Source organism: Carya illinoinensis, chromosome 6 (genome assembly GCF_018687715.1).
Source record: "Carya illinoinensis cultivar Pawnee chromosome 6, C.illinoinensisPawnee_v1, whole genome shotgun sequence".
Classification (NCBI taxonomy): Eukaryota; Viridiplantae; Streptophyta; class Magnoliopsida; order Fagales; family Juglandaceae; genus Carya; species Carya illinoinensis.
In genome coordinates this window covers 29652678-29675352 of record NC_056757.1, presented here as the reverse complement: position 1 = coordinate 29675352, position 22675 = coordinate 29652678, and the positions used below count along the sequence as shown (strand labels likewise).

Here is a 22675-nt window from a genome sequence, read left to right as displayed (position 1 = left end):
AAACTCACTCAACTCAATCCCTTCAATCTTACACCATCTAAATAGAGTGAATAGAGCTTGGAGGTGCCAAAATGAGAAAGAGAAACAATGAGAAAGTGTGAATAAGCATCAATGGTTGGATGTATGATTCCTTATATATTTTCAGTTTTGATTCTTATTAAGTGTTTAATTCCGCACTATAGAATCATTATTAAGCTTACATTTTGTATCAGAGCAATGTTCTATCTCTACCTTGATGATTGTACAGATACTCTATTTATCTCTGTTTTTAGTCGTGATTTTTGAAAAAATTGAGTTTTGTTTTTAGGTTATTTTTTTATTCAAAACAATATTTCTAAGCTTTTTGAGAAGAAAATATTAATTTTTGACGTCAAAAAATGTAATTTTCAGAATGATTTTTCTAAGTTACTTTTCATTTCTAGAGGATGAAGACGACCAAAACGACATGTAGTTTTGTTTTTGAACAAAATGACATGTCATTTAGTGGCTGCTGGATTTGTATAAAGTTAAACGACATGTAGTTTAGTGGGCAGCATAGAGCTAAATGACACGTCGTTTATAGTCTGGTGAAAAATGACATGTTTAGTTGGGGTGTCCTTGATTAACTATGTGTCTAAACGACACGTCGTTTAGGAAGGCAGTATTGAATCAATGTAGGAGAAAAAATGACCCGTCGTTTTTCATTTTGGAAAAACGACATGTCATTTAGATCAATTTTTTTTAAATAATTAAAAATTAAAAAAAATGGAGGACGTGTAGTTTATTTAGCATGTTTATAAATTTTGCTCATTTTTGCATATACTTATTATTTGTTTTAATCGTGTGCAATTTAGATGATTATTGTGCGAAATTAATAATTATGCTCATATTTAGTTTGCATGAATTGATTATTCCTCTTCTAAATTAATACATGCAATTTTGATGAGTATATATATATAATTAAAAGCATGAAATTAAATGTTATGCATAATATTATAGTTTTAATTATGCAATGTTTATGCTTAAATCATGGGAATATTCTGTGCATAATAATAACATGTTATTTTTAGTTAAAATTATATAATTTATATTATTCTCATATTTAGTTAATCCTTATGCATTACAGGTATAATGTCTAGTGATCAATATAATTTTTGGTTAATTAAAGAATAGCCACAACATCTTTAGTTAAATAAAAATCATATATTATGATTGATTAGAATCAAATAAATAATATTTAGACATTAATTGTAATTAATCATACTTAATATAATAAATTTTATCCCACATAAATTTTTATTATATGATTAATTAGGATAAAATATCAGATTGTTCATAACTTATCCACGGGAATTATAAATTAATAATTTGATAGCTTTATCATCAAGTTTAATATTAGAAAGAATATATATCAAATTATAATCATTAATAAACTATTTGCTGTGGGAATATGAATGTGTACATCCAAGGAGATTCTATCTTGGAAACTGGATTTTAAGCGGGACCATTGTGACCCCTCCAATCTTTCTTGAAAATTTTGAAGTTTTGTTTATAAAAGAAAAATCTTTCCTGAGAACTTACTTGTAGTACTATTTCTTTCTGCAGTAAAATAGGCCTTATATATGATTATTAAGTCAAAGATTGTTCTTTCCTAAACAAAACTTCAAGATTCCTAAGAAAGATTGGAGGGGTCACAATGGTCTCGTTTAAAATCTAGTCTCCTAGACAGAACCTCCTTAGATGTACACACTCATACTCTCACAACAAATAGTCCATTAATGATTATAATTTAATATATATTCTTTATAATATTAAACTTTATGATAAAGCTATCAAATTATTAATTCATAATTCTTGTGGGTAAGTTATTAACAATCTGATATTTTATCCTAATTAATCATATAATAAAAATTCATGTGAGATAAAATTTATTATACCAAGTATGATTAATTACAATTAATGTCTAAATATTATTTATGTGATCCTAATCAATCATAATATATGATTTTTATTTAACTAAAGATGTTGTAGCTATTCTTTAACTAAAGATGATGTGGCTATTCTTTAATTAACTAAACTTGATTCCAGAATCAGCTTAGATAATTATTTTACCTTTCCCTTTCTTGTTGGCTTGAGATTTTTCATTTTCATGCATTGCCAGTATTACACTTTCTCCTTGTTCCATCAACATTATATTTTCATGCTGGCAACGCGTGAAAATGGAAAATCTCAAGCTAACAAGAAAGGAAAAGGTAAGATACCTATCTAAACTGGTGCTGGAATCAAGAAAGATTCTAAGTGTTTCTTCTGTAAAAAGAAGGGACACATGAAGAAAGAATGCGCCAAATTTCAAAAATGGCTTGTGAACAAAGGTAATCCAACCACGTTTGTTTGTTATGAATCTAATATGGTTAATGTTAATAGTAACATGTGGTTGATTGAGTCTGAATCAACAATCCATATTTCGAATTCATTGTAGTATTTGCAAAACCTAAAGAAGCCAGTGGAAAGTGAGCAAAGCATCTTATCAGGAAATAAGATGGGCTCGTATGTGAAAGCTATAGGAACTTGCTATTTAATTTTGAGTAGTGGATTTGTTTTGAAATTAGAAAAGACCTTTTATATTCCAAGTTTTTCAAGAAATATTATTTCAAGTTCAAGGCTTGTAATTTTTTAATATTCCTTTAATTCTTCAAATTCATCATTTAGTTTATTTTATAAATTTGATTGTGTTGAAAAATGAACATTTTTTGATGGTCTTGACTACATTAATTTACAAAACAATACCACTTATGATTCAATGCATATTCACATTGGCACTGTGTTATCAATGAGAATTCCTCAAAATTGTGGTATCTGAGATTAGGTCATATCTCCATAGAAAGAGTTAAAAGATTAGTAAATGAATGAGTACTAAATACTCTAGATTTTACTAATTTTGAGACTTGTTAGTCTGCTTTTCCTTTATGATTTTCCTTTATAAAGGAAAAGCAAACCAACAAGTCAAAGAAATGTGTCAATAGGAGTTCGGACATATTAGAAATCATACATACTGATATATGTAGTCCAGACATGGATTCACATGATTAGAAATATTTCATCTATTTTGTAGATGATTACTTACGATATATGTATCTCTACATGCTTTTATACTAAAAATGAAGCATTAGATGCCTTTTAAGATCTTTAAAGCTAAAGTAGAGAAATAATACGGTAAGCAAATTAAGATCGTGATATCAGATAGAGGTAGAAAATATTATGGTAGATACATAGAGGATGGATAAGCACTTGGGCCATTCGCAAAGTTTCTTCAAGAGCATGAGCTTGTTACCCAATACACCATACTTGGTTCACCAGACCAGAATGGTGTAGCAGAAAGAAAAAACCGAACATTATTAGACATGCATAGCAACTCCAATCTTTCTAAATCCTTGTGTGTTGAAGCACTTAAGATGGCAGTATATATATTAAACCGAGTTCCAACCAAGGCTATTCCTAAAACACCATTTGAATTATGGAAAGGTTAGAAACCAAGTTTGCAACATATGTGCCTTTGGGGATGTCCGTTTGAAGCGAGAATTTATAATCCACAAGAGAAGAAGCTAGACCCAAGGACCATTAGTGGGTATTTCATTGGATATGCTAAAAGGTTGAAATGTTACAGATTTTATTATCCATCTCGCAGTACTAGGATTGTGGAATCAAGAAATACAAAGTTTCTTGAAAATGACATGATCAGTGGGAGTGATCAAACCAGGAACATAGTTTTTTAGAATGATCATTTAGAACCTCAACCTTCCACCTCAAGTGATAAATTAGTTATTGTTCACAGCACCCCTCAAGTACGAACTGGTGTTGAAATTCTACAAGCTGCTGACAACATTCCAGTAGATCAAGTGGTTCACGAGTTGCCAAGAACTTTTAAACTTGGCAACTCTTGAACCACAAGTTGAACCACATATTTCTCAAGAATATGATGGTACAACATTAAAAAGATCTATCAGGCCCATAAGATCAGCAATTCCTGACGATTATGTTGTGTATCTACAAGAGTCTGACTACAACACTAGGGTCGAAAATGATCCCGATTCATTTTCACTAGCCATGAGTTGCAAAAAATAAGAATTATAGTACAATGCCATGAAGGAAGAGATGAATTCTATAAAGAGTAATGGAGTCTGGGATCTTGTTGAGTTGCCTAATGGGGTAAAAACCATTAGATGTAAATGGATTTTTAAAATAAAGAAAGACCCATTGGGCAACATTGAGAGATATAAGGCAAGACTAGTTGCTAAGGGATTCACTCAAAAAGAATGAATTGATTACACAGAGACTTTCTCTCATGTATCTAAGAAAGATTCATTGCGCGTAATTTTGGCATTAGTAGCCCATTTTGACTTAGAGTTGCAACAAATGGATGTGAAAACGACATTTCTCAATGGAGATCTAGAGGACAAGGTTTACATAAAACAACCTGAAGGATTCCCCTCTAGTGATGGTGAACAATTGGTTTGCAAGTTTAAGACGTCCATATTCGGTTTAAAACAGGCATCCCGCCAGTGGTATTTGAAATTTTATAATGTAATTTCTTCATTCGGTTTTGTAGAAAACATTATGGATCAATGTATATACCAGAAGGTCAGTGGAAGTAAAATATGTTTTCTTGTTTTATATGCGGATGATATTTTATCAGCAACCAATAAAAAAGGTATGCTACATGAGGTGAAACAATTTCTCTTTGAAAATTTCGATATGAAGGATATGGGTGAGGCATCTTATGTCATTAACATTAAGATCTACAGAGACAGATTTCGAGGTATCTTCGGTTTGTCTCAGGAAACCTTTATTAATAAAGTTTTAGAGAGATTTCGAATTAAGAATTGTTCACCAAGTGTAGCCTCTATTGTGAAGTGTGATAGGTTCAATTTGAACCAATGTCCAAGGAAAGATCTTGAAAGAAAACAAATGAAGAACATTCTATATGCTTCTACTGTTGGAAGCCTAATGTATATTCAAGTCTGCACAAGACCCGACATTGCATTTGCTGTAGGAATGTTGGGACAATATCATAGTGATCTAGGTTTAGACCGCTGGAGAGTTGCAAAGAAATTAATGAGGTACCTTCAAGGAATCAAAGACTACATACTTATGTATAGGCGGACCGACAATCTGCAAGTAATTGGTTATTCAAATTCTGACTTTACTGGCTGTATTGATTCACGCAAATCAACATCAAAATACATTTTTTTGATGGCCGATGAAGCTGTATCATGGAGGAATACCAAGCAGACTTTGATTGCCATTTCCACTATGGAAGCTGAGTTCGTCCCCTATTTTGAGGCTACTTTATATGGTGTATGGCTTAAGAGTTTCATCTCTGGACTTAGAGTTATGGACTCTATCACTAAGCCATTGAGAATATATTGCAACAATTCAGCTTCTATTTTTATGGCCAAGAACAACAATAGTGAGAGTCGAAGTAAACACATCAACATTAAGTATTTAGCCATAAGGGAACGTGTTAAAGAAAAGAAAGTGGTCATTGAGCACGTAGGCACTGAGTTAATGATAGCTGATCCTTTGATTAAGGGCATGTCACCGTTGAAATTCAAGGATCATGTAGTGAATATGGGACTTGGTTCCATTATGTAATTTTTCATTTTATGAACAATGTTATTTTAATGAAAATCTTAAGTATTCTGATGTTTTTCTCATATTGATGCGCACAATTTAATTTTGAGAAAATTCATCAGTGTTGGACCAAGAATGAACATAGAGTTTATTCATTAAGAAATTGTTGCCACATAAATTATGATATTTAAGAAATAAATACATAGTAATACATGGAAAGGTAATACTTGTCAATAGAGAACTTATCACCAAGATTCATGTACTTATTACAAATTATCGATGGGTTTAAGATGAGACATTAGATTAGAAGTGTGGACTAAGTGGGAGAATGTTGGCCATTTCTCACGGAGACTATTCGAAGGAATGAATCTCCAGCTCCCCTTGATTTTAGGAGCTCTTGAAATGGTCCACATCTGAGTCTTCATCACGTTTGTAAAACGTTGAAACTGCCCATGATAAAGTGAACACGTGGGACACGTAGCCACCAAAACTTGATGGAAGCTTTGGCTATAAATAGAACGGTTTGGTCCCCAAACTCACTCAACTCAATCACTTCAGTCTTACACCATCTAAATAGAGTGAGTATAGCTTGGAAGTGCCAAAACAAACTTGATGGAAGTTTTGGTTATAAATAGTACGGTTTGGTCCCCAAACTCAGTCAACTCAATCCCTTCATTCTTACACCATCTAAATAGAGTGAGTAGAGCTTGAAAGTGCCACACACAAAGAGAGAGAGAGAGAGAGAGAGAGAGAGAGAGAGAGAGAGAGAGTGTGTGAGAGAGAGAGAGAGAGTGTGTGTGTGTGAATAAGCATCAATGGCTGAAGGTATGATTCCTTGTATATTTTCAGTTTTGATTCTTAATAAGTGTTTAATTCCATATTATAGAATCATTATTAAGCTTACATTCTTTGCTTTCGTTTCCATGGGTGCCTTAAGGCTTGATTATTGGAATGGCAAAACCTACAAAGTTCTCTCTTGGCCTTTCCGGTGTTATTAAGGGTGCTTTTCTTTCTTTCATTTCCATGGGTGCCTTAAAAGTTTGATTACTGGAATGACGAAACCCACCAAGTTCTCTCTAAAAAAATATTTGTCACTTGATTTTTTTTTTCATTAAATTTTGACACGTCCTTGATTACTTTTTTATTTCTTTTATTTTTTTTTTTTTTCTCATTAAACTGTGCCACATCCCCCGAATATATCTCGTTTGCACAGCAACAACTGTACCCAACAAAACTGAGTTCCCATATTTTTGGAAATCAGGTAACCATCGAGCTTTATATTACCAGATCATGTTTCTTTTTTATTTGCAAATTTTCTTTCTCAATTTTTATACTACTCAATTGGAGACTTTGTGTATTGTGCTATTGAATTAGGTCCTTTTTCTTTTTCTTTTTCTTTTTTCAACCTGAATGCATAAAATAGGGCTTGTTAATTGCTGAAGCTAGGTCAAACTCTAATAAGAAATGATACCGATTAAGCTATGGTTTTAATTTAAGGTGTTCAAATAGAGAGATCAAGATGTGATTTATAATGGAGTTTGCGGAGAATTTGGTTTTAAAGTTGATGGACGACCAGGAGAGGGATAGGAAGTTCAGGGAGCACTTGTATGCAGTGAAGGATCGGTGCAACATGACCAAGGAGATGTGGACCTATCCTCTCCCGCCTTACGGGTTCTGGACCTTTGAGCGCCACAATGCTCAACTGAGACCCACTGGAAAGACAACACAGACATCATGTGTGCAATGAACACAAAGTTGAACTTATTTCATATAAACTGTAGCATCGGTTATTCATTACTTTTTGTTTCACTAATGAAAAAAATTTAATTGCAAGTACAATTATACACTAATATTAAACAAACTTTTCTGTGATTGGTCACTAATATTGAACGAGTTTTACTGATACAGAAATCTCAATTAGCATTTGCAAGATTGAACGAGCTTTTTCCCGAGGAAAATGTGGAGAAATTTAAGATTGTTATTCTGTGATATTTTCTTGCAACTAATTGTGCAGTAACAGTTGGTTTGTAATACTTGGAAATTCATGAATTTAAATAAGATTGTAAATTCATGATTTTACAAAGCACTCTTTCGGAGTTTTTATTATAGTACCGATTAGATTCTATGGTCTTTTAGCAATCTCTTAAGATTGGAGAAGCGTTTTCTTCGACAAATGTCCATCTTTTCTTGGGATTTTTTTCCTTCCAGCAGAAATTGTCAGCCGATTGCTAGCAGTTAGTTCTATAGGTGCTGATGGTTGTTGCGATATTAGAGCAGCCATGAATGTTAGGGGGAGGGGGGGGGGGGGCTGTGTCTTGGAGAACCAGAACCAGTCTGTCCCCAGAGCACGAATACCAACATTCATCAGGGCCACAAAATCCAGATACAACCAAAACCATTTACGTTTATTCATACTTGGAAAAGAAAAGAGTTTCGATATCTAAGTTATTCACAGCCATTCCCCATTTTCACATTCTAACATATGCGAGCATTCCCACACCCATTCTAATTTTCACACAGAACAGGTTACTAAGATATCCGAGCAGATTTAAACCAAACCGAAACCATTCTAATCTGAATCAGAGGAATGAGATTTATGTTCAGAAGAGACTGTTGCATCTCCTTTATCAGCGTCACCCTGCTTAAATGCCTTGGATATGTCCTCAACAGGAACTAAAGGCAAATAGCCGACGAGCGGATAACCTTTCTGAGACATGTCCTTCACCACGTTATTGTACTTACCCGTCAAGTGACCAGCTGCAGGCACAGCTTTCTCTGCCACCGTATGGAACGGTGGACACTGGTTCAGTGCAACCCACATCTTCACACTTAGGGACAGAATGAACTGCTTATACTCTGTAGCAGCATAATGCACAGCAGCACGAGGACCCCCATGTTGAACCACATTTACCAGCTTCCTAGCCTTTTGGGATGCCTTCTGAATCAAACAATGAGCTTTGCTCACAACCTGCTTCGCAAATGGGGGTGCATGCTCATTAAACTTGTGCGAAGCTTCATCTACCTGCAGTAATCAAACAAAAAATAACTCATCTAAAAAGACAACGACATTGACGGTGAAATTCGTCCATGCCCATACTAAAAGAGTAATGCCACTATTAAAAAATTCATTTTTTTTTCCTTGTGAATATCGTATTTATTCATCTTTTACAAAAATATTCTACGATACTACACTCCATAACTGTAAATATTATTTTTCATTGTAAAGTGACAAAAATATATATATTGATGCTTGCAAGGCCATATAAACACAACAAGCACAAATACTCCAAACGCTAAACAGTTTGGACTTTGGAAACTTTTGATCATTAACACCTCCGGATGCATGTTGGTTCCCATACCTTCTTAAGAGATCTTAGGGTAAGTTTAGATAGTAAAATGAGATGAAATGAAAAAAAAGAATAAAATGTTATTATAATATTATTTTTTAATATTATTTTTATTTTAAAATTTAAAAAAGTCTAATTGTTTATGGCTGAGAATATTTTTGCATCCAAACATCCCTCTACCTTCTCTATGTTCCAGCTTCTCTATGTTCCGGTCCGTATAAAGTCGTTGAGAGATTTATTATAATAGAAAAGAATGGAAATAATTAAAAATTCAGACCCAATCTAAATCATTCAATGATAAGAACTCCATCTCCTAAGAAATCTATGGGGAAGATAACCGTACCAATCCAACGTCGTAAACTAAACAACTATCAGATCCACATCATACACTCGAACATCTATTAAGATCCAAATAGAAAGAAGCAAACGATCAAAACCAAATTCGGAATTTCGGCACCTTCTTATCAAGGAAAACAAGGAGATCATCAGGCACTCCTTTGAGTTTTTCGTACACTGGGCCGACAACGGTGGTCACGGCACCCTCTACGCTCCCGACGGTGGATCGCAAAGTCCCCGAGTTCTCCTTCGCGTAGTCGTACAGGTTCGACGCACACACCAACGTGTGTATCGCCGCCATCCTCACAAACCCTAGATGCTTAAGGTGCTGATTTTCTCTGTCGGTCTCCATTTCCTGCTGTAACGATCAACAATAACAACAGCATCAGATATCGACCAAAGAAATGAACAAGATTATGAATTAAATACATATGAAATGATAAGAGAAAAGATTGGGGAATTTTCCCACGAAGAGGAAGGAGCTTACAGAGGCCATTGTTTGGGAATCTAGGGAGATTTCCTTTGCGTTTGCTCACAGAAGATTCTAGTGCCCGGTCGTAACTGAGAAACGTACAAATAAGTGGGGTAGTCATATTTATAGTAAAGGCGAAAGGAATAGCCTTTTCCAACTTTGGTCAGATCGGACGGTTGAAATGAGATGGAGGGGTTTGAGTGGGGCCCTTCAGAGAAAGACGGTGAGGTTCGTGAGCTTGCGTGGGTGGGGCCCTTGTTGAGTGAACTAGAGGTTTCGGGAAAGACGCGTGTTGATGAATGAACTGTTGGTCTGAGTCTCCAATGAACCTTCCTTTATGTTATGTTATTTGGGGGCCCATTGGGCGTCGAAAACTCCAGAGTGTTTTGTTATTTATAAGTTTTATAAAATATAATATATATATATTTTTTTTTTTTATATAAAAAGACTTTATTTAAAAATCGATCCGTAAAGCAAACATGGAATGATTGATATAGCAAAATTTGATTTGAAAAAAATAATATTTTTAAATTTCTTAAAAGCAAGTCTTATTCATACCAACAGCACGAAGGATGTGCTTTACCAGTTTGTCTATCGAGTCGAAAGAACCTTTTTTTTATTATTAGTATTGAAATAGTTTCGGGATTGAATGTATTTTTTGCATTGATTTTTTCGTAAACCTACGTGTAATTTATAGAAAACTTTCGCAAGTTCATTCGATAAGATATTCCCTTAATCTAATGGCCTAAAAAATGTGAATGCAGACTTCTGATTTTCAGAGTCCACTCCAAAACTACCCCACCTCTTAAAATTTTTAACTTGATTGGTTGAAGAAAACTGAAGTGGCTTTCAATAATGCATGGGTCACCTAGGTCCCTAATCAGCAAAACTTGTGGACAGAGTTGAATTAAGTCGTGGAATGGAATGGGAAATGGGCCCACAGGTATTGGAAATGGGTCAATTTCACTTGACGGTTCAAAGATTGAGGTCAATTTATTACATCAGGAGTGTCTATCCTAAAATTCAAATTCCTATTCCTGTTTTCATTCCTTTAAAAGATTTGGGTGAGATTTCATTCAATAATTTATCTTACCTAACTCAATTGTAAAGGCTAATCCGTGGGCTGCAAGTTGCTCATAATAATTATAAATTGTTTTAGATGTAATCAATAATCATTAGTGTGCTTCAATTGGACCAACTGTTTTGGCAGACGGTATCAGGAAAAATGGTATCTTACTTGGCATCCTCAAAGGTTAGATTTTTCAACTTGTGTGAAAAACACAGCATTTTTAATCCATTTAGACCGTGGAAAAGGGATCTTCCCTTCCTTCAGTTGTGCAATTTTCACAGCTAATTCTCCCATGTTTTCGAGGCCTTTCCCCCCCAACTCTATGATGGGAGCCTGGAAATCCTATGGGCACGTAATAGAATATTATTTGATTTTTTACCACAGAATGACTTGCAATTGCTTGTGGTAATGGAAACTAAACGAGTGCAAGAATTTTAATCGACAACAACTGGTAAATAAAACTTACAGTTGCCACTTTATTAAAATCAAATGACCTCTACCAGTGTTCAAAGACCAAGTTTTCATCATTACAAACTTCATCATCTTCCCAACATAATACATACATAAGATAAAAGTTGAGAATACTTATTGTCTAGCTAATTCATCCATGGAGCAGTACTGAGTGCCATCTTCCTTGTATACAAGGTTTTGAGCTGTTGGTTTGATTACATCCTCAATCGCATCTTTCTTCCTGGTTGAAATCGCAACCCAACTTCATAGAGTACAATTGGGTTAGAGAAACAGTCCAACAATACAGGACAAAAGCCAGTACAGTAGCTACAAACTGTATAAACGAATTCACATTGAAGCTCATCTTTCATAAGGATCTCCTCTAGTTGAGTTTAGAGGACAAACAGCAGCTGTTATTTTTGCCCGAAGGTTGAATTTCTTTGCAATCAATGGCCGGACATCTTCAACCCCTACCAGGCTCTCCAAAAACGGAAGCAATAAAAGCAGTTCTTTATCTGAGCGATCATCAAACCAGCTTTCAATTGGTATTCCATTGTCAACTTGGAACCCAAATGCCTAAGACATCAACATACTTGTTAAGAAAATTTACATCATTCATGGAGCATGCCCCGTTTAAAGAATCAACATAAATGTGTGGCACGTTGCATAATTGGCATACTTTCAATGTTGAATTTTATTATAAAAAAGAACATAATTTTTCTAAGTTCATGATGTTCAACACTAGCAGAATCGTTTGTAGAAGAGAATCAGGTTACAACAGTACCTGTGGAGAGTTGTCGATTATGATAACACGAGCCAAATCACGACCAAGAACCGACAAATCTTTGAGGTAATTTCCATACACATAAACACAAGACTCACGGTAAACACGATGACGAAACACCTTTCTCCTCGGATCGAGTACATTAAGTAGCTGCTCTGCATAAATGCTTTGACTAGCTGTAAATATAATAATCTCAAAAAGGCTGGAAACTCTCTCCATGAAATCTCTGAGATGAGGACGGCATCGAACATAGATTGTATGCTGTTGGAGATTAAAACTAACAGGAAATGTGAAGTCTGCACCATCACAAGGTTCTAGAGTGGAGTGCACCAAAGTTTCTGCAAATTGAACTCTCTCTCAGCATACAAGGATAGATATCAAAAGTTTAAGGGATGCCTCAACAGGTAATTGCAGTTCAAGAACACGTTAAATCAAGATAAGCATGTCCACACTTAAGCAAGAAAACAGGAAAAAAATGACAGGCACCCTGGAAAAGAGTGGCACTATCTTTCACTCCTAAACTTCAATCAGATGAGTTATCAAAATGCAGAGAACCACAGGCAACAGTTTTTTTTTTGGGCTTCTACTGACACCACACATCCTACAATGTTAGAAGGATAAAATTAATGATCAATGCCCATCCATCAATTTAATTAATGGCAAATACAAGGACAAATAACAGCACTAAAAAGTAAAAAGGTAAAAAATGTGGAACAGATTCATCCATCACCAGACATAAGTGATGAAACTGATACATTATAGAAAATACTACCCTTTTTCCCATTTTTCCTTACCATCCAAGTCCAAAACAAGAGTAGTAGGTGGGCAACTCCGTGTTTGTTTTGGTAGCAGCATGGTGCGAAAAGTTGGGACAACTGATGATAAGTCTGGTAAGTTCCTTATGAAAACATAAGGATCGAAGTCATCAAATTCCTCATATTGATCATCCTCCACATAAACATCGGTTGACATAGAATCCTGACCGTGCTCATCAACACATTCAAGCTTAGAACTTTGCATGGCAAGATATATAGATGAAACTTCAGATGGAAGACTTGCTCCATCCAAATCCAAATCACAACAAGAATCTACGTTTCTACCAATTGAATTCATCTGGTATCCATGTTTCTCTGAATTCAAAATTCCGGATGACCCTCTTGCATCTACTTCCATATCAACAGGGAATGTTATTGAAGTCATAGTGTTCTTGGTGTAATTCTTCTCTTCCTCAACAATGGATTCGGAAGTTTCTTGATCAATATGAACATTCAACACATCAACCTGGTCTCCAGTCCTGAAGTATTGGACAAAATCAACTAGAAGGGGAAAAAGTAAGGTTAATGAACTAGCAAACACATAGGCAATCATGAGATTATATTCTGGTATCTCCATACCAATCAGTCGAAGGAAACAAAATTGCATTTTGTAAATTGAAGAGTCAATTTCAGTAACCAACCTCCACTTGGAATATCCCCCGCAACATGTTTAGAAATGTGGAAGTTTGGAGAAAATATGGTGTCCATCATGCAATGAGCAGTTTCCTCATTGCGACTCTGCAATATTTTTTAGGAAATTTCACACAAGAATCTTAGACATTTTGCAAATATCTCATATTAATCATCCTATGATTTTATTTTATGGAAAAGCGTTTGCATGAAAGACTGAGACATCATCATCCCTGCATGCATGGTATGGATGAATAATTACCTTACAATCCATGGAGGAACCATTAACCCCATCATGCCCCAAACAGACATCAGAAGCCTCACTATGCAACAACTCATAATTATCATTTAAACTTGTTTCCAAAACAGACTCCTTCTTGGTAACAGCACCAGCTGAAAGTTATGGTGGCAATATGAAAATTAAAATTTAATTATAAAGGAAGATAAAGGAAGGGAAAAAAAAGTGCACTGAAAAGACATGTAGAACCATCTTGTAGTAACATTATTCATATGTGATTGTGACTTATGTACTTCTACATCTTGTAGAACAACTATTCATGCGTGATCATGATTTATGTACTGGTAGATGGAAAAAAGAAACTTATTTCAAAAAGAAAAGTCAACGTAAACTGACAATATGACACAACAAAATAAACAGATTAAAAAATTAAGAAAATAACAGGGATTGATAAATGAATGACACTGAGAGTGGAATACTATTTCTTAGAAATGCGTCTGAAGCTATTATGTAACAAGTAAGAAGGTAGCAAGTTACCAAGTCTCTGCTTTCTAGCTGAAGATGTAATCAAGTCTTTAACTTCTTTTTCTACAGCTTGTGCATTTTCAGATGCCTTCTGCCGAGCTCTTGAAACCCTGGGACTGGCATGCTCTTGAAAGGCACTTCCTCCAGACTTTTTTTTCTTTGTTTGCATTCTATTCTATATGGGAAGAAGACTCCAACCTTGAAATGACTATCAATACCACCTTGGCTTCAGTGGAACAGTTCAAAATACAGCTTCTCAACAAAAGTCATCATGTTTCATGATAATATCTAGTGGACAACAGCAAAGGATGGTATGAAACTTCTTGATATAAATAACATTTAACAAAGTAATTGTTCAAAAGTTTCAGAAAAATAAAAACAAGATTCTCCAAACAGTCAGATTAGCAAAAATCAACATGTATACAAGCAAACGTTTAGCAGCTCATTAACAAGAATTTCTATACTTATATGTTATGATTGCTAGTTCATACTAGATCTAGTCTCGTTTTATGTATAAAAAAAGTCTCATTTTATTGAACAAGAGAATAAAGCAAATGGTTTGACTCTTTTGTGTCCACATAATTTTCTTCAAATGGCACTAGCTCGATGTGAGCTTTTAGGAATAATTATTCAAAATTCTTATATCTAAAATTATAACATTCACTTCATATAATTCCCTAGAGAAACATTGACTCTGCATTCCAAACATTTTCCTTGATCCTCATTTTTTTAAACAGAATTAATTCATTCACACATATCATGTTTACACACGCATAATAGCTTATTCTTGGGGGTAAGCACTTCACATATTTTCTTGCAAAAAATCAACATTTCTATTATGGCCCAGCTCTCTGTCTTTGAGAAAAAATAGATGAGTATCTAAAAAAATATCTTTTTGATATAGAAAAAACCATCACAATTGCTGGAAAATATTTTGAACCACATAAAATGGATACCTGCATTGATAAAATTGATACCTGTAATTGGGTTAAACGGTATGAGAATAATCATTAAACTTCATACTTAAAATTACTAACTGTAGCTAAAGGACTTTGAGTGAGTATGAATTGAGTATATGCATGATATTAAATCCATGGCATAAGAACATAGCTTGCGATCAAACACACTTTAAATGAAATACAAATAATAGATTAAAAACCCCTCAAAACTAAAAGTATAATAAATATTATCTTGATTGATAAAAATAAAATAAAAAATAATCTTTTTCTTTCTTTTGGGGGGGGGGGGGGGGGGGGGTCTCTATGACAGATTCTCCATAGTCATATAAAAACTGAAAAAGATCCCTTCAAGTTCTTGCCCAAACTTGAGGGCCTAAAGTGGGAGAGAGTGACAAATGAAGTGGGCCCTACGGCGGCGGCGGCGGCCGGGGGGGGGGGGGGGTCTGGTCTCTATGACAGATTCTCCATAGTCATATAAAAACTGAAAAAGATCCCTTCAAGTTCTTGCCCAAACTTGAGGGCCTAAAGTGGGAGAGAGTGACAAATGAAGTGGGCCCTACAGCATTTATTTCTGCACATATAAATATTTTGGGCAGCAATAAACTAGCAGTAAATGCTATAGGGCCCACTTCATTTGTCACCCTCCCTGCACTTAAGGCCCTCCAATTTAGGCTTGATCCTAGGGGTGTAAATAATTCAATCTAGACATGCAAAACCAACCAGACCGAAATTTTCAGTCCAGACCGGACCAAACCAAATTATGGATCAGTCTGTCTCGGTCCCAAAATATGAGGACCGATGACGTTCGGTCTAGTTTTAGGGTCTACAAATTTTGGACCGGACCGGATAGAACTCCTATATATATTTTTTAAAAAATTAATAATTTAATATATTATTTTTATATAGTAATTATATAAGTTAATGATGTAATTTTTATTTAATTTATTATCATTGACCATATAAAATATAAAATAATATATGCTATCAATTAATAATAATTTATAAATCAGGTAATAATTTATGTCATTATATGTAAATAGTTAATACATCATATATTCATACATACTTTACTATTTACACTTAATTAAAATAATTAGGTAATTTTTTTTAAATACCTAAGTTACAAGCAAGCATGAATAATCTATGTACAATGAAATTATTTGATATTCATTAACCATATATAAAATGTATGACATTATTAATAATTATGCATACTAAAAAGTAAAATCTAAGTTAGTAAGTAGTAACTATCAGCATCAGAAATAGAATTATAGTAAAATATTTTTTTAATAAGTTAGTCACATAATCCATATTAATAATTCACTTAATTTTAATTTAATAATTTAAATAATTTTTTATTAATTTATTTGGAACGAAAAAAAAAAAGATGAAAAAATAATAAAATAATTAGGTCAAACCGAACAGACCGACCGGACCAATAGCTACCGCACATGCATAACCATTTGAAAATACTTCCAACAGAAATTATAAGGGAATACAGAATATAGCCTCTTTCTAATGACAAGATTTCGATTCTGAAACAGGAACACTGTTCTGGTTGCCAATAATTACTTGAATCCATTCATAGATTCGTAAATGCTTTCATTTTCGTGGGATCAACATTCACAAAACAGGCCCAAGAGGTTTAAAATTAACTGTCTTAAAGATCACTCCAACCAACACATCCAATCTCATTTCAAAATATTGATATAAATGTTTTCATTATACGTTCATATGCCTCCTTATATATATAACACAAGCACATCTCATTAATTATGAATTAAGAGCTTATAAAACCTAGACCTTCCATATTAAGCTTTCAAAATCACAAGTTGAGAGATTCAAAACGCCAGAAACCGGAACGAATAACCTGAACCCGCATTAAATTCCAAACACAAAACGCCATATTAGCACCGGAATTCAAGCATCCAATACAATGATAAATCATCAATCACGGTACAAGCATGGGACTATAGTTAAGCAAACCCTAAACAAAGAAAATCTTCTAAACCAAACATACCCAACTCAAAGATAACAACTAGAGCTACTGCCTCAGCTAAAAGAACTAAAAGACAAGAACTAGTACCTGATACGCAATCAAATGCAAGAAAGATCAGAAAGCTGGGGATCACAAAACCTTTCCGGTAATCGGGGGAAAAAAAAAAAATGAACGATAAATTGGTTTCAGAAAATGAGACGAGTGGAACTCGAGGAACAAAAACCACATAGATTCTGTCTACCAGTGTGAGCAGGGACTTTTTGGGTTTGGAGTTTCCGGGAGTTTTCCCTCCAAAGGTTGGGAAAAAATGAGAGGGAAATGATGAGCGATGGAAAATTAATGTTTCTCCGAGAAAATTTTTGAAAGTTTCTTGCACAGTAGTCTAGAAGTATTTAAGTTCGCGGATACAGAATTACGAATACTCGCTCAATATAGTAGGCACATGTCTTGTCGAACGACACGGCTGCTATATAGGTAAGGTGTAGAATAGAGAGAGCGAGTATCCAAAGAGCGTTGGTATTTCTTGTAAAGTGAAGGAATTTTTAAAAATAATTTTATCTCTTCTTATATCATCTTTTTATCAAACATAATTTAAATATAAATATTTTCAAATTTATCATTATAAAATTTTTAAACTAATCATTATAATTTTTTTAAACTTACAAAAAAAAAAAATTCAAATTTTTTTAATTTTAAAATAAAAATTATATTATAACAATATTTTTATTTTATATTTCTCTATTCTCGACCACCCTGTCGTCCATCACTCTATAAGAGAAACAAGGGCAGGACCTAGGGGTGGGCCAGCTCCCCTCGACACCCCATCTCCTGGCTAGGCTAAACCCAGCCCAAAACATGTATATATATAATTTTGATAATGAAATTAGTTTTTTAAAAGAATGCTGAAACAACATTATTTTTAAAGGAGGAAGTTAACCCTAAATCCCCCCTCTCAAGTAATCTCTCTCTGTGGCTACCACTACCCCCCCTCCCTCCTGCAGTCGCCATCCTATGCTACTCATCCTCCTCCTTCTCTCCTAGTCCATGAGTTTTTTTAGTAGTTTAGGTTTTGTTTTTGTTTCAATTCGAATCATTCTATGTGTGTATAGTGTTGTGGATTTAATTGTATTTTGTTTATTGTTGTGATTTTTTTTGTTTTATTTTGTATTTTGTTGTGTTTTCTCTTCTTCTTTTTTCCATTCCGGTGGTGGACAGACTAGGAGTTCGCCCTTGCACTCTAGCACACAAACGGGGCATTGCCCCTGGGATATGGTGGCAAACCAAGGTGCGGGTAACACCCTTACCACATATCATATTAAATATCAACCCATTGTTTACCACCAAAATCAAGTGTCAAACATAACAAAATAAGCCCAACGTCATTCTCTCTTAGAAACACAAATACATTGAGAAAACTATAAAATACCAATAAATGCTAAAGATATTACACAAATTAACAGTTAGAGAGAGAGAGAGAGAGAGAGAGAGAGAGAGAGAGGACTCACCAATCAAATGAAGACTAGCAAGCTAGTGAATCCATTGAGACCGAATGAAAATGAATACACGAAGAAGGAGGAGAAGGAAGGGATTGTTGGCTTAGTGTTAGGGTTAGAAATGGAAAGGGTATATAGATTAAGGAGAGTAGGAGTAGGGAGGGACTCTTGCAAGGTTAGGCTTGGGTTAGGGTTAGGGATGGTAAGAGCAGTACTAAATGAATGAGAGAATGAGAGAGGAGGGATGTCGGGTGGGTCATTTGTTCATCAAAATGTTGAGTTTATTTACAAATGCACCGTTTCAATATTACCCAAACACGATTCCTGCCCATGTGTTTTTCATATTTGTTGCTCCTGGCTAGTTGCAAGCCCACTCACATTTAAGTCAAAATGTGTTGTTTCATTAAATTGAACGTGGTAGGCTAGCATAAATCGTGTGCAATGCCTACGCAAACCATGCCTGAGTTTGGCATTTTTCTAGGACAAACCATGGGAGCTTTGGGTGCCAGTTGGACTCCAACATAGAGCCGTTTCCAAAATCCTTTAAGAATAAATCTTCTCATCAGCCACTGTGCCAAACCCCACATCCTGCATGTTAACCGGTTCTGCATTTTGAGTTTCCCCTCCTCGTTAAATCCTCGTGCTCCCTTCTTCTCTTCTTTACTAATTTATCTATATTTTCAACTTTGCTACATAAAACATCTATGACCCTTCATATTCAATCCCCATTTTTGAACTTCTTAGCTTTTAGATCAAGCCCAATTCCGTAAAACTTTTAACAAGATCTAATTCCTTGGGAGATTAGTCTCTTGAAACTACCAAAAAAGGATTCTTCATTCTCTACAGCTCGTTCTCGTACAATTTGTGCAATGCCTTCAATTTTTGCTTATGGGAAATGATGGTCAAGAGAAGGGTCATAAGCTGGAGGATGGTGGCCGAGTCTCTTCAAGCTCTTGTGGCTAGGGATGAAAGTTTAAACTAGAAAACCGGTTCAGACTGGACTGATTTGATTTGAAACCAGTTTTTATATTGTAAAAACTAACCGGAACCAGTCCGATTTCGATTGTATGTTTTTCTAGACCATACTAGTTTTAAAATATATATACGAATTAAAATTTTAATATTATATAAATAATAAAATATTTTTTTATATATAATTATATATCACTAATGAAATAATTTTATATTACAAATTATAATTTATAACATAAACTTTAATCTTAACTATGAACATTTGTAATTTGTTTGATCACATGTTATTAATATAATATATATATATATTAATTACATTTTATGGCCTAATAAATTCTCAACATATTCATTTTAATAAATACATAATACATTAGTAATACTAATTTAGTAATATTAATATATATTAGTGGTTTGTATATATTAGCTAGGAAAAAGAAAATCCAGCTTTTAGAAGCCAAATAAATAAAAGAAAAATAAATTACTTATGTATTATACTTATCTTTTTAGTTCTTATTTTTAAAACTAATAATATTACAACATATATTAACTCAGTACTTGTGGACCTTTTTATTCAAGACTTTACAATTTGATAATTTTTTCAAAATTTTAAACTTGGTTATATTTTTTCCTAATTAATTTGACATTTAATTAAAACTAAAAAATTAGACCGAACCAAACCTGTTTGGTTGGTTACATCCCTACTCGTGGCACATGGCTTGCTGTTCTCCTTCACTCTCTTGCTTGCACTCAAACTTCTATATGTCGTGCTTCGCTCGCTGTGGTTCATGATTATCTTTTTCATTAATTTTCTCTTATTGGTCGAAGAGAGAGAGCTTAATGAGAGAGAGAGGTCAAAGAGAGAGAGAGAGGTTGGAGAGAGGGGATTTGATGAGAGAGAAGAGATCGAAGAGAGAGAAATTGAGAAAAGATAAGTAGATGAGAGAGATGGGTTAGGTTCAATGATGAGGGTTTGACATTTAAAAAATAAAGAAAGAAAAGCCGTGTGGGGGCGTGGAGTGAAGAACAGTTGTTGCATGGCAAAACTCTTCCTCTAATGGACCATTTATAGATGACACTAACAAAGGACATTGGCACATAGCTTTTTAAATTCATTGTCTGGTTGGGATGGTCGTATACATATACATGGAAGTTGATTTATATATACTAAGTCTCAAATAAAATTCAATGTTGAAGGTCTATTTGTTGCTCCAAATAATTTACCACAGCATCTAAGAAGGGGGTGAGGAATACGATTTCTTCCTACTTATCTTCTATCCTTCTTGTCTTCCGCCCCCTTTTATATATTCGCATGATTTTTATCCATATATTCAAGATTTTAATCCTTTCTCCTTTTTTTTCTTTTCTTGGTTTTTTGGTTGTAAAAGTTAAATCTATTGTCTTTGTCCACTGTCACCCCACGTCATACATGCGCCCTACCTTGGGCTTTCCCAAATACACGAGTTTAAACAGGCCTTCAAGAGTCATCTCCCACCAATCCGAAAGAGACGACGATCAAAAAATATAATTGTAAGAATAATTATGTATTAATTTATATATTAATATAATGTAACTAATTAAAAAATAAATTTTATTAAAAATAATATTAATTTAAATTTTAAGTATAAATAAATCAGTATTAATATATAGATTAGTACGTAATTATATTTGTATATAGCAAAACTCAATATATATACTACTAAGGGTAACGCGCCGCTGCATGTATACGCAGTTGAAAAAAAAAAAACCAGTAATAAAAATAAAACAGTACAAAATAAATGAAAATGCGAGAAAAGAAATCTAAACAAAAATTAAACAAAACATGATAAAAAGTGAAAAAAGAAATATAAACATTATATACAAGTTAGCGATTTATTTTAATGTTATTAAATTCGCTTGTTATCGATTTCGTGTGCTTCCACTACTCTTTCTTTTAGATACGTTCTTTCATTTTTATTCGAAGAAGTTTAATTTTATTTTTTAATATTTATATAAATGCACATGTACTTAACAAAAATAGTTGACATCATATGATTCTTGTGCAAATGATTTTGTCTCTCATTAGGTTTATTTTTTTAATAGATTTGTTATATTCTTAGATGTACAAATTAATTTAATTGATTTAATGTATTCTGTATGAATTTATTTAGAATGAAATGTTTAATTCTTCTCCTTTTACTATAAATGCTTATAATATTTTTTATGTATCATATCTCCATATATACACATGTCCACTTATATGAAACTAAAGCAACATCATAAACATTCAAAATCTCTTTTTGTCAAACTTTTAACAGTTAAAATTATATATTTAAATAGAATGTTGACTTATATGTAAAGTCTATTTTTTTCTTCATTTTTTATTATGTTTTGTTTAACTTTTGTTTAATTTTTTTTTCTCACATTCTCATTTACTAGTTCCTATTATTTTTATTTTACGTCTTATTTTTGTATTAATTTTCATATTAATATTCATATAGATATATAATATGATAATTTACTTCGTCTTCGAATTTTCAATTACTTTTTGAAACACACGGGATCTACCATTAGTGAGAGAGATGGGAGAATTTAGTTTTCTTGCTTTTGAATGGAACTACATGCTGGAGCGGAAGCCCGCATGTCTTTTTCCCCATTTTATCTCTTGCAGGCTTGTAAGGACTCAAGAAGCTACCTCATTGAAATGATCGTTTTTTTTTTTTTTGGTATTTTTTTTATTTGCTAAGTAATTAGCTAGTTAGAATATTTGCATTAGATTAGCTATCTTAATCTTTAAAATTTTAAAAATATGTAACTTTTTTACTTTTAACTAATCACTCAAAAATTAAAATTTATATTGGATTAGCCATCACATTCTCTATAATAATAAAATATTATTATTTTTTATTATTCATATTTCTTTAATTAATTTTTATTTTTAATTAATTTTTAATTTTATTTTCATAATCTTCAACAACCTCCAACAATTATATTTATTTT

General features: G+C 33.5%; 3 protein-coding genes and 1 long non-coding RNA gene across 8 annotated transcripts; 2 read left to right on the top strand and 2 right to left on the bottom strand.

The window, feature by feature from the left end:
• Positions 1–5031: 5031 nt before the first annotated feature.
• LOC122312742 (secreted RxLR effector protein 161-like) lies at positions 5032–5631 on the top strand. Its single transcript, XM_043127405.1, has one exon. The coding sequence runs from the start codon at positions 5032–5034 to the stop codon at positions 5629–5631; it is 600 nt and encodes a 199-aa protein (XP_042983339.1).
• Positions 5632–6020: 389 nt separating this feature from the next.
• LOC122313327 lies at positions 6021–7493 on the top strand. The gene is made up of 2 exons (XR_006243355.1): positions 6021–6871; positions 7108–7493. It is a non-coding gene; the product is annotated as an uncharacterized LOC122313327 (long non-coding RNA).
• Positions 7494–7994: 501 nt separating this feature from the next.
• Positions 7995–9936, bottom strand: LOC122313325 (REF/SRPP-like protein At1g67360). 2 transcript variants are annotated; one of them, XM_043128212.1, is made up of 3 exons: positions 9781–9936; positions 9415–9651; positions 7995–8632 (listed from the first exon to the last, which is right to left on the bottom strand). In XM_043128212.1, exons 1-3 carry the CDS (start codon positions 9787–9789, stop codon positions 8180–8182), a joined length of 699 nt encoding a protein of 232 aa, XP_042984146.1. In that variant the 5' UTR covers positions 9790–9936; the 3' UTR covers positions 7995–8179. The 2 variants fall into 2 exon arrangements, with proteins under 2 accessions (XP_042984146.1, XP_042984147.1); XM_043128213.1 differs by having other exon boundaries at positions 9415–9648; positions 9781–9934.
• A 1350-nt stretch (positions 9937–11286) lies between these two features.
• Positions 11287–17600, bottom strand: LOC122313324 (CTD small phosphatase-like protein 2). 4 transcript variants are annotated; one of them, XM_043128211.1, is made up of 8 exons: positions 17322–17600; positions 15233–15253; positions 14289–14484; positions 13776–13906; positions 13525–13621; positions 12863–13384; positions 12069–12406; positions 11287–11860 (listed from the first exon to the last, which is right to left on the bottom strand). In XM_043128211.1, the coding sequence occupies exons 3-8, from the start codon at positions 14443–14445 to the stop codon at positions 11645–11647; spliced, it is 1461 nt and encodes a 486-aa protein (XP_042984145.1). In that variant the 5' UTR covers positions 14446–14484; positions 15233–15253; positions 17322–17600; the 3' UTR covers positions 11287–11644. The 4 variants fall into 4 exon arrangements, with proteins under 4 accessions (XP_042984145.1, XP_042984143.1, XP_042984144.1 ...); XM_043128209.1 differs by having other exon boundaries at positions 14289–14564; positions 17322–17599; XM_043128210.1 differs by lacking the exon at positions 15233–15253.
• Positions 17601–22675: the final 5075 nt, after the last annotated feature.

Coding starts and splice junctions, on each gene's coding strand:
- LOC122312742 (XM_043127405.1), top strand. CDS start 5,032: ATGTTGGGACAATATCATAGTGATCTAGGTTTAGACCGCTGGAGAGTT.
- LOC122313325 (XM_043128212.1), bottom strand. Junction 8,633..9,414: donor TTGTTTTCCTTGATAAGAAG/GTGCCGAAATTC, acceptor TGATTACTGCAG/GTAGATGAAGCTTCGCACAA.
- LOC122313324 (XM_043128211.1), bottom strand. CDS start 14,445: ATGCAAACAAAGAAAAAAAAGTCTGGAGGAAGTGCCTTTCAAGAGCAT. Junction 13,622..13,775: donor GTTCCTCCATGGATTGTAAG/GTAATTATTCAT, acceptor AAAATATTGCAG/AGTCGCAATGAGGAAACTGC. Junction 12,407..12,862: donor TCTTGTTTTGGACTTGGATG/GTAAGGAAAAAT, acceptor TTCAATTTGCAG/AAACTTTGGTGCACTCCACT.